Source organism: Ambystoma mexicanum, chromosome 7p (genome assembly GCF_040938575.1).
Source record: "Ambystoma mexicanum isolate Mex_15411 chromosome 7p, UKY_AmexF1_1, whole genome shotgun sequence".
Classification (NCBI taxonomy): domain Eukaryota; kingdom Metazoa; phylum Chordata; class Amphibia; order Caudata; family Ambystomatidae; genus Ambystoma; species Ambystoma mexicanum.
Window position 1 is genome coordinate 898,031,468 of NC_090939.1, and position 9,873 is coordinate 898,041,340.

A 9,873-nucleotide genomic window follows, 5' to 3' on the forward strand; every position below is an offset into this window, starting at 1 on the left:
CTCGAATTCCTCACAGACATTCACTACCATTTTTTTATATTCTGTATTAAACCTGCCCTCAAGTAAAATCTCGCTTATCTACAGACACCTTTGAAAGTACTCTTAACTTTCTGCACCGTTCTTTCAAGCTCCAGGCTTACCGGAGTGCCATGCACCCAAACGTTCACCAACGCTACCCTGCTCTGTTTTATCTACTCATCAGCATCACCTCCCATTGTGAACGGAGGATAGCACAGGGACAATGCACTGGTCTTGCAAGCAAGACCACACAGAGCAACAGAGGTTTGAATCCCGGATCAGCGCTTAGAAATCAAACTGAGGTATGGTATTAGACGCGTTATAAAAAAACTATTAGAATAAAATCCATCAAACTGTACATTTTATATATCCAGGATAAGAACATATGAAAGTTTAGAAAAACAGTGCATAGTTATAACAAATTACATTTCATTATTATCACTATTTATAAAAAAGAAATTAGAAACTATTCAGGGCTAAAAATAATCAATGGTTCGGTAGTGGCCATATAAACATTATAGCAAAATATATATTCCAACAGATTTAGGTTCTTAAAACAGGTACTGTGCATTTTTGTCTCATTTATATGGACAGAATATTAGGATGTGTAGACTTTTTCTTTGTGTAACTCAGTCACATTCACTGATAAGTATGATCATACACTCGCTTATCACCCATATTATGTGGTGTGACTGGATCAAAACGCATTCTTGGAATGTACTTTCTTATTCTGGGTTTGGTAATAATATTGAAGTAGGATTCTTCAAATTGTTGGAAAGCTACATTCAAATAATATACTCTTACAGTACTTTTGTGATGTAATATAATTTTGATGGACCCATATTTTGTCAGAATGTGATCCTTTAAAACACGTTTATCTAGTTTAAAAATGTCATATTATTTGATCCAATACATTCTATTTAGACCAAGAAATGTTAAATATTTTCTTATGTAACCTAACCATTTTAGTTCCTTTGCATCGGCCAAATTTAGGACATCTTCTATGAAATGTTGGGTCAATTTCACCTGTGGGTTTGACTAGATGGATAACCAAAGGAATGCTGGGAATGCCTCCGATATAGTCTCAATCACTTCCATTTGCATAGGTATAGGCTTTCATTTGCCATTGTTTTCCTTACTCCTAAAACACATTTTAAAATTTCTCGCTCGGTTTTGCCCACATAGTCATAATTTTAAATTGCTCCACAGTGTGTTTGACCACCGGGATTTGCTTTGCATACTTACAAAGCAGGGAACAAGGCATTGCCCCAAAGTTCGCCATCAGACGTCTAATGCCTGCATTTGATTGCATTAGACGTATGGACACATTTTGGGCATGTCGTCCATGTGTATTTATTGTTGAAACAGATTCTCAAGTATGTAACAGAATCAACTTCCCCCAACATAACTTGATGTATGTGAAATTTGGGAGACAGTTTGCATTTCTGCCTACTTACGACCATAATCTTGGATTTGGCCACAGTTTATGTTCCCCCATAAAGGAGACCTAACCATTTAGCAGTTTTTGCAAGGCTATTGGTGTTCTTCCCATTAGAGCAACATCATCCGCATATACTAGACATGGAATTGGACTTCTTAGTATATGTGGAACGTCCAGTGTCGGTGATAATAAAAAGTCTGAAAGGCCGTTTAGATTAAAATTAAACGGCATAGCTCTGCAGGATGCCAACCTAAATGCCAAATTCTTTTTGAATTATAAAGACAAACAAAAGCACTAGTGTTACAATATATTTGAATTATGTGCTTTAAAACGTCTCCATCTATATTTAGGGGCTCCAGTATCAAAGGCAGTGGATAGGTCCGTTAAGGCTAAATAAAGTGCTGTCCCTTTAAGCTCTGTGTCCCGATAATCATTGATATTCAAGCATTGTTCGGTAGTTCCTGCAGATGATTGGAACCGCAGTTGTGTATGGGATAGGATCCCACTATCCTCTGCCCATCAACACAACTTGACCAGCACTAATGTTCCCAGGTGTTTACTTACTTTTTTCACCTTTTTTCTCTTCCTGCACCTCTTCCCCTTTTTCCCTTTCCTCACAGACTAGTCTGGAAAGCGGTGGTGGGGGGCCCAATACGCCACTTTTCTGACGAGCCTAGGTGCTGACTACTATGGAGGTGGTTTCGGCGTGCAGTATAAAACCTGAATAACTTAACATAGGGCATGGCCCTATTTCTCATAGTGTCTGCGCTGTAAGGCCACTGGATTATCACATAATTTCAACGCAGTAGCACACTGAGCAGCTTGCGGTAGGTTCTGTTCTAAGTAAGCTAGCACAGGGTAGGGGGAGTTGACCATGGCTGCTGCAATGTGAAGTTCAGTGTTCATCCCTTTTAGTCTCCTGTTCTGCAAACACACCCCTCCTTTGTAGGTTTCTTTTCTCTGAGATGTACATTTTTTTTCCAAATGCCTGTATTTTTTGTTTGCCATACAACTAATCTTGGCAGCGCAGGTTTCAACAAAGGTTTTAAAACAACCCTTCACTCCAAAGGAAGATCACTGAAGCTTTATTTATTTAATTTAATATACTTCTAGCAATTAAGCTTTGTATAGACAACATAGAACATACATAAAAGTTAATTAAAACAGAAAACATAGGTAAAATATTTACATTTCAATATAAAACAAAACGATCATAACACCATCTATTAAGTACCCTTTAGAAAAATCAACAAGAGATATCTAACAACCTAGGTACATATTCATAAAATCCTTAATATCTCTTTACATTTCCAATAACATTTTACAATAAAATAAATAAGATTAAGGGTATTATCCTCCATAAAATGTGTCCACAGTAGATCGAAGTCCGTGCAGTCAGTTTGGTTGTTGTAAGATTTAATTTACTCAAACCTCATCGCCTTAAGACTTTCACATACTAATAAGATATGTTCTAAGGATTCAAAAGCATTGTCACTACACAGTCTACATTTGCAGTCAGCACAAGGTGTTCCCAAGCAGCCACCTTTTAGCTCTAGTACATCACAGATGTCATATTTTAGGAGGCGGTACTGTCTAATGACACCACTACTAGGAAATGCCGCAATGTACTGTGGTCTGGCACACCGCTCCTGATGAGTAATAAATGTGCCACTGTTGGATTTCGTAGCTCACTGGACCAGATGATTTTCATAGCTGTAGCTAACCAGACTTTGCTTCAGCCTACGTTTGTCTGAGTTTAGGCAGCGATAGCAGAGCAATTTAATCGAGTCAACCATTTATTATAATGGATGAATATCCTACCCATTGTCCACAGCTTGGTAGAATTCTCTAAACAAAGAAATGCTTGCATATAATTCACCATCATAGTGCCATTATTTAGGACAGATAAATGTAGCCAGCACATAAATGATCGCTTTACAACAGTTGACAAAATCCCTATTAGATCAAAATCCAAATATAGAAATTCAATTGACAGGGCTGATGGCCTACAAAATGGTTTAAGCAATATTTTTGACTCAAAGCTAATTAGCTCAGAGGTAAATGCATGAACCCAAATTTCAATACCGTACGTCAAACAGGTAGTATTTTAGAGTTATATAATAACACAGCTTGAACAGAAAACTGTCCGTTCTTACCTATAAACGCACTTATTGTATGAACCATAACCATACATTTATGTTTGGTTTCCTGCCAATGGATATTCAATTTCAAAGAATTATCAATACAGAGACCAAGATATTTATAGCTAGCAATAATCTCAAAATGCATCCCATCCAGTGACCATACAGGACTCATTCTCAAGCACTTTTTAGCAGGAAATATAATTATCTTGCATTTAGAAGTATTGACAATCAGTCCATTCTGAAATGCATAGACACCAAGTGCCCCAATCATCGACTGGAGACCCTTGGGGTATGATATAAAAGTGCGAGATCATCCGCATAGCTAACCAGCCTATACATTCAGTGCCTATCTTGATAGGCCAATGACTGATATTCATAAATGCCACATTCAAGTCTGCTAAGTAGAGGTTAAAAAGTGTGGCTGCAATAATGCAACCTTGTTTCACGCCTCTATTAGTTGGAATGGCAGAAGATATTTTACCCATTCCATAGAGACCTACCCTGACACTAGTGTCACTATGGAGAAGCATCAACATCTTCAAAAGGCCAGGGGGGATATTCCATGCCACTAGTTTACACTATAATCTGTTTCTCAACACTGTCAAAAGCAGCACTAAAGTCAATGAAGGCACATTATATTGCTGTTTCGCATCTCAGTCTAGCATATTCAACTGCCGACACGAAGGTCAATATGTTTTGATGAGTGGAGGATTTAGTACGGAAACCTGTCTGATTGGGGCTCAAAATGCCATTGACATTTATCCAGTCAGCCAATTCCGCCAATAAGAATTGAGAAAATATCGCGAGCATGCGATAATTGGAGGGTTGATTACGAGGGCCTTTTTTATGAATAGGAAGAATATGGCTTAACCTCCAAGTGGAGAGTAATATACCAGTTACACCAATGTCATTAAATGGTAGGTATAAGGCATGAGCCCACAGGTTAGGAGACATTTTCCGTAGGCCATTAGAGAGAGTATCCGGACCTGCAAGATGTTCAGTTATCACAATAATATCAAGTCACAACTATTTGCATTTGGGGTGGGATTACACTAGCACCCTCTGCCTGGCCTTTTGACAAACTCCTGATATTTCAGGTGATAAGTATTACCCCTTGGTAGTATCTAGTGTAGAGCTGATTGCCTCCCTCTGCTCTTTTTTTGGTTCACATAACGAGATCCCTGCTTGAGTACATGATCACTATATCATCTGTGGATTGTGGTCTACGGCAATCTTTCTTTGCTGACTACCCTTTCCTTCCGTAAGAGCCTCCTTCACCCCCAATGAATATGCTGGTTCTCTTAGTTGGTTCTCAAGAAGGGGAACTTTCCCTACCCACCTTTTCTTTTACCGACCAGCTAAAACTTTGCAGGTGAGTAGCTGCTTGGATCCACTTTGTATGAGCTCACTTTGGCTTACTTAATGAACTTGCTCTTTGTCACTGAGTTCTTAGTGTATCCTGGAGGTTCTCAAGGTGCTCCCTTATGCTTAATCACCTTTTTCTTGTCTCCTTATCTCCAGGTGGCTGGTAAATATAATGTGGTGTCGGATTATGAGAAGGCAGGTCCCGATGAGCTGCAGGTGAAAAGTGGAGACATTGTGCAGTTGGTCCATGAAGGCGAGGATGGCGTATGGTATGCGAGTGGTGCAGCCTTTTAGTTTTGCACAATTCGTCCTCACAGGCATATTTAGTCTGATTCTGTGATTACTCCAACAGGTATGTGAAGAATCTGAACACTAGCAGAGAAGGATGGCTTCCAGCAAGCAGCCTGCTGACTCTCCTGGGCACCTCCCAGTCTGCACACTCGCTAAGCAGCTCAGGTAAGGACACACCTGACACCATTTTTGTATTTGTTTATTATTTGAATCGCGCACCAAACCCTGAGGTAACTGGGTGCTTGAAAAACTTAGTTGTTACATACAAATAGGCAGGCAGATTACAATCCAGTATGGAGACAAGAAGAGGGACCCTGGTTACAGGTGGGTCAGATAAGGAAATAATGTACAGTAGTATAACTAAACAAAGTAATGCTCCGTAACATAACATAAATAGGCAGTGGTCAGATAACATAGTGGAGGAATCTTAGTGAGGTGGCTTGTTGCTCAGCCAATTTTTTATATTGGTTTTAAAGGTGTGGAAGGAGGGTTCCTGTCTAAGAGGGATGGGAATAGAGTTACATTGTTTGGCGGCTTGGACTGGGAAGCTGGCTCCTCCGGCTGTTTTTAGATTGAATCTTGGGACCACCAGGTTGTGGGAGTGAGATGATCTGGTAGTACGTGTGGGTTGGTGTTTACAAATTTTGTCCGCCAGGTAGTTCGGGCTGAGTTTGTGAGGCGTTTGTGCATGATGGCCAGGGTGCGTAGTGTGATTCTGTCACGGACGGGTAGCCAGTTAGCGTTCTGTCTGTGAGTGGAAATATGGCAAGATCTGGGAAGACTAAGTGCTGCTCTCAGAGAGTTATTCTGGAGTACCTGGTGTTTATTTAGATTGTGTTAAAGTGTTTGGTGAGAATTTGGTGGTCGACGAGTTCAAAGGCTGCAGATAAGTCGAGGAGTAAGAGGGTTGCTAACTTACCTTTCTCCTTCGCCTCGTCCATTTGGATCTTTAGATCTAGGAGGGCTGTCTCAGTTCCATGTCTGGGTCTGAAGCCTGATTGTCTAAGTCATAGGAGTTTTTCTCCTCTAGGTGCTTCTGAATTTGCAGATACGCCACCCGATTCAGAATTTTTAGAATGAACGGGACGGTGGTGATGGGCCTGTAGTTAGTGGGGACATTTGGATCAAGGTTGTTTTTCTTTTTAGTAAAGGGATAACCCAAGCTTCCTTGAGCTTGTTGGGTACCTGTTCGGAGGCGAATGAGGAATGTATTAGCTTAGTGATGAAGGGGGCTAGGTTTTTAGCTCCCTCTTTAATCAAGGTGGCAGGGCAAATATTGCCTTGGCAGTGGGATGGTTTTAGGCTTTTTATGATGTCTTCAACTTCCTTTGAGGTTACTTGTGAGAATGTGAAGGGAGTGCAAGGATGAGGGGTTTAAGCTGGTTCAGGGGCAGGCTGGGAGCCGATGGTGAGGCTTGCCTTTTTAGCATTGATCTTATTTTGGAGTAGAGTGATTTTGTCTTCGAGTGCTTGCTGGATTTTTGTATACCACTCTGCGTCTCTGTTGCAGTCTTGTGTGGGTGGTGCAGGGAATTCAAGCTCTTTTAGGATGCTTAAGAGTTCTTTAGTACTGGATTTGGCATTAAGGATTCTGGAATCATAGCTTTCTTTTTTAGCAGAAAATATAGCCGCTTTGTAAATAGCAGAAGCTGACGTAAGTGCAGTTTTGTTGGTGATGGAAGGTGATAGGTGATTTACGCCAGGTGGACTCAGCTGATCTTTTTGTGTTTCTAAGACTTTTTAGTTTGGGGGTGAACCACTTGTTGAGGTGAGCCATCTGTTTGGCTTTCCTAAGTTTGAGGGGCCGCAATATCTAGTGCAGATTTAAGTGTTGTAGAGGTCTACCAAGTTAGGATACCATTATACTGCTTATCTTTTCGGGTCGATGCTTAGAGGCTTGGGTGAGAAAAGGGGTTAGAAAAGTTTTGGTTTGAATGCTTTTTCTCATTTTGTGCTCTTATTTTTCCACTCTAGAATCTGGCACGGTATCAAGCACTTTGAGCAACTCCTCCAGCTGCAGTGAAAGCTGTAACGTCAGCATTGCCAGCTTTTCGGACATTAAAGACTGACGTGTGGTCTGAAGAGGCCGCGCTTTCTGGAGTACTGTAAATGCTGATCTGCAGTAGAGAGCCGACATGGACTGTGTGCTGTGCGTCATTTTGATAGCATCTCCCCCAGAAAGGGGTACAGAACACACCCGCAGAATGGTGCTGGTCAAGCAGCCTTTGCTGCAGGAGGAGGCAACCACCCTCTTGCCCCCTCAATCCCTTTTCAATGAAGAGGAGCACTGACTCTGAAATGCCACTAACCTTTGAGGGAACTTTTGGACTTGCGATTCGGATCCAAGCACACTACAGACTTTCTCCACATCCATTGCAAGCAGTTTCCACAAACCAATGTGAGAAAGGTTACAATTGAGGAAATATTGTTTAATACTATTTTTTAGCAGCAGGATGTGCCGGAAATGCAGCTCACAAGAAGAAGCTGGTATCGCTGCACGCTCCAAAAAAAGGATTCAACAAGGAGGGGGCAAAGTTTACATTGACTGAATTGTTTAGAAATTCACTGCCTTGATATAGAGGCCATGCACGGACTTCAATTCCTATCGGCTGAACTATGATATTCAGGAACAGACTCCCTGGGTGCTTTCATCGCTGGCATCCCTGTCACCTTCTGCCACACAAGGCACCACATGCATGTGAATGTACACAAGATTTTGGACACACGCAGGAGGCAGCAACAATTTGCAAAACATGTTTGTACCCTTTTTTACAATGTTTTTAATATGCCTACCATGTCAAATTGTAGGATACTTAAAGCACTAGCTCATCTTTTGCAAGGAATCACTGTGTTTACTATCAGTAATATTGCAATTGATAACCTATTTAATACATAATATTTTTCTCTGTGCAAAGGATCTAAGAGCTGGTTATTTGTAATGGTTACGTGACCACTCTGCAATACTGTTCAGCCGTATTGGCCCAGAGCAATAGAAAGCACTAGAAAGTCCTGACCGGGCAGTGGGATTCTTACGATATCACAGCGTGGAGCAGTCTCTCCCAAAAGTGGATAAACTCATTTGTTTTGTTAATCTAGATTACAGTAGATTCATAAAATCTCCCTTTACCAAAATAAAATTGGGAAAAGACTGTAGACTTCCCCTATTTTAAGATCGTCACTTTACCACTGGACATGGTTTGCATTGTTGCTCTTGTAATTTTTACAAAGGCGTCTGAAGTGGAATATAAACATTTGCCATGATACAATATCTAGATTTATAATAAAAATAAAAGAACTGGTATTTTAATGCATGGAAGAACTGGAACGGAAAGACCATTGCAAATTAGTCCTATTTTTATGTTTGCTTGTCTTCACAATCAGTACTGAAAATGTTAATATGTACATCTATAAATATAGTATATATAATTGAAAGGAAATAATACGCACCATCCTTCTCATGTCGTCTGGAAGCCAAACATTGACTGCTGTTAATCAAGATACTTGGCCGAATACAAAATGGAAACGTTCTCCCCAGTAGACTTAAGCCCACTTCTCATTTGTATTGCAAGAAGCATTCAAATAAAAAGCACTTTTCCCACCAAAGGAGGTAGAATTTCAAATCACCTATAATCTTTGGGACTGGGAGGAACAGGGTTCCAGAGCCTCACTAAGGTTCAAGGCACAGGTCTGCTCCCACGGCTCTCCCGGTGCTTTGGACTATGACTCCCATGGTTCTTCTCCATTGCTTATGCCGGCGGCATCTAATGGCCGTTGTAGTCCAAAATGCCTGAGAAGCCAAAGGTTGCACACCTCTTTTTAGGAAAACGGTGCACGTTTTGCACATACATTTTGTGAATCCGGGGCATTTTACTCGTATGTCAATTACACGTCTGATGCAGGTTCAACTGCTTTTGGGTTCGGTCTTTCAATTTGTGAATTGGTGCCGGTGACTTTCAGCCTCACCGCGATCCAGAGATTAGGCGGGATCTACTTGGTTGCAACCACTGTACATAGATGAAGAGATGCCCTTAATCAGCATAGCGATAGGGGGCGCTGTGGCACCCCTATAGTAGGATGGAACTGCATTTTGCACAGATATGGGCTTCTCTTCTGTGTTGTAATTTATTTGTAAATGATTTGTACAAAAAAAAAATGACTGTACTTGAATTTCTTGTTCGGAAACTGGAAGCGTGTCCATACGGCTGTATCATCACATAGTCTAATCGATTATTTTTGTGACCTGAATGAACTATGTGTCATTGCACTTTATATAGCACATTTCAACCACGGTTTTCTTTTGTACTGCCGATGTAAATTAAATCTAAAGTCAGAATTCTTTTATTGTATGTATGAAAACTTGAAAAAACATTTCAGCAGTTCTTGCTACACTTACTTGTTTTGTGTTTATTGCCCTGCCTTGGTTTCGTATGTTGTGTACAGTATGTGGATTGTTTCTAAGTGTAACCTGTGCATGAAAGGATTTCCTTCCACCTTACAGTATTAGTTGTGCAGACCTTCTAAATCCGTCTTTCACTGATTATGGCTGTACCCTCTTTTGACAAGCCACCACATATAACCCATCGCAATCCAGTGTGAGGCTGCATGTAGCTGTAG

General features: G+C 40.7%; 1 protein-coding gene across 13 annotated transcripts in view; it reads left to right on the forward strand.

The window, feature by feature from the left end:
- The window catches only part of MCF2L (MCF.2 cell line derived transforming sequence like), an 892,749-nt gene extending 883,098 nt beyond the window's left edge, over positions 1–9,651 (forward strand). For all 13 annotated transcript variants that reach the window (XM_069637167.1, XM_069637165.1, XM_069637161.1 and 10 more), the window contains 3 exons: positions 5,125–5,237; positions 5,321–5,424; positions 7,234–9,651. In XM_069637167.1, coding sequence (XP_069493268.1) covers positions 5,125–5,237; positions 5,321–5,424; positions 7,234–7,328 — 312 coding nt within the window. In that variant the 3' untranslated portion in view covers positions 7,329–9,651. The remainder of the gene's footprint in view (positions 1–5,124; positions 5,238–5,320; positions 5,425–7,233) is intronic.
- Positions 9,652–9,873: the final 222 nt, after the last annotated feature.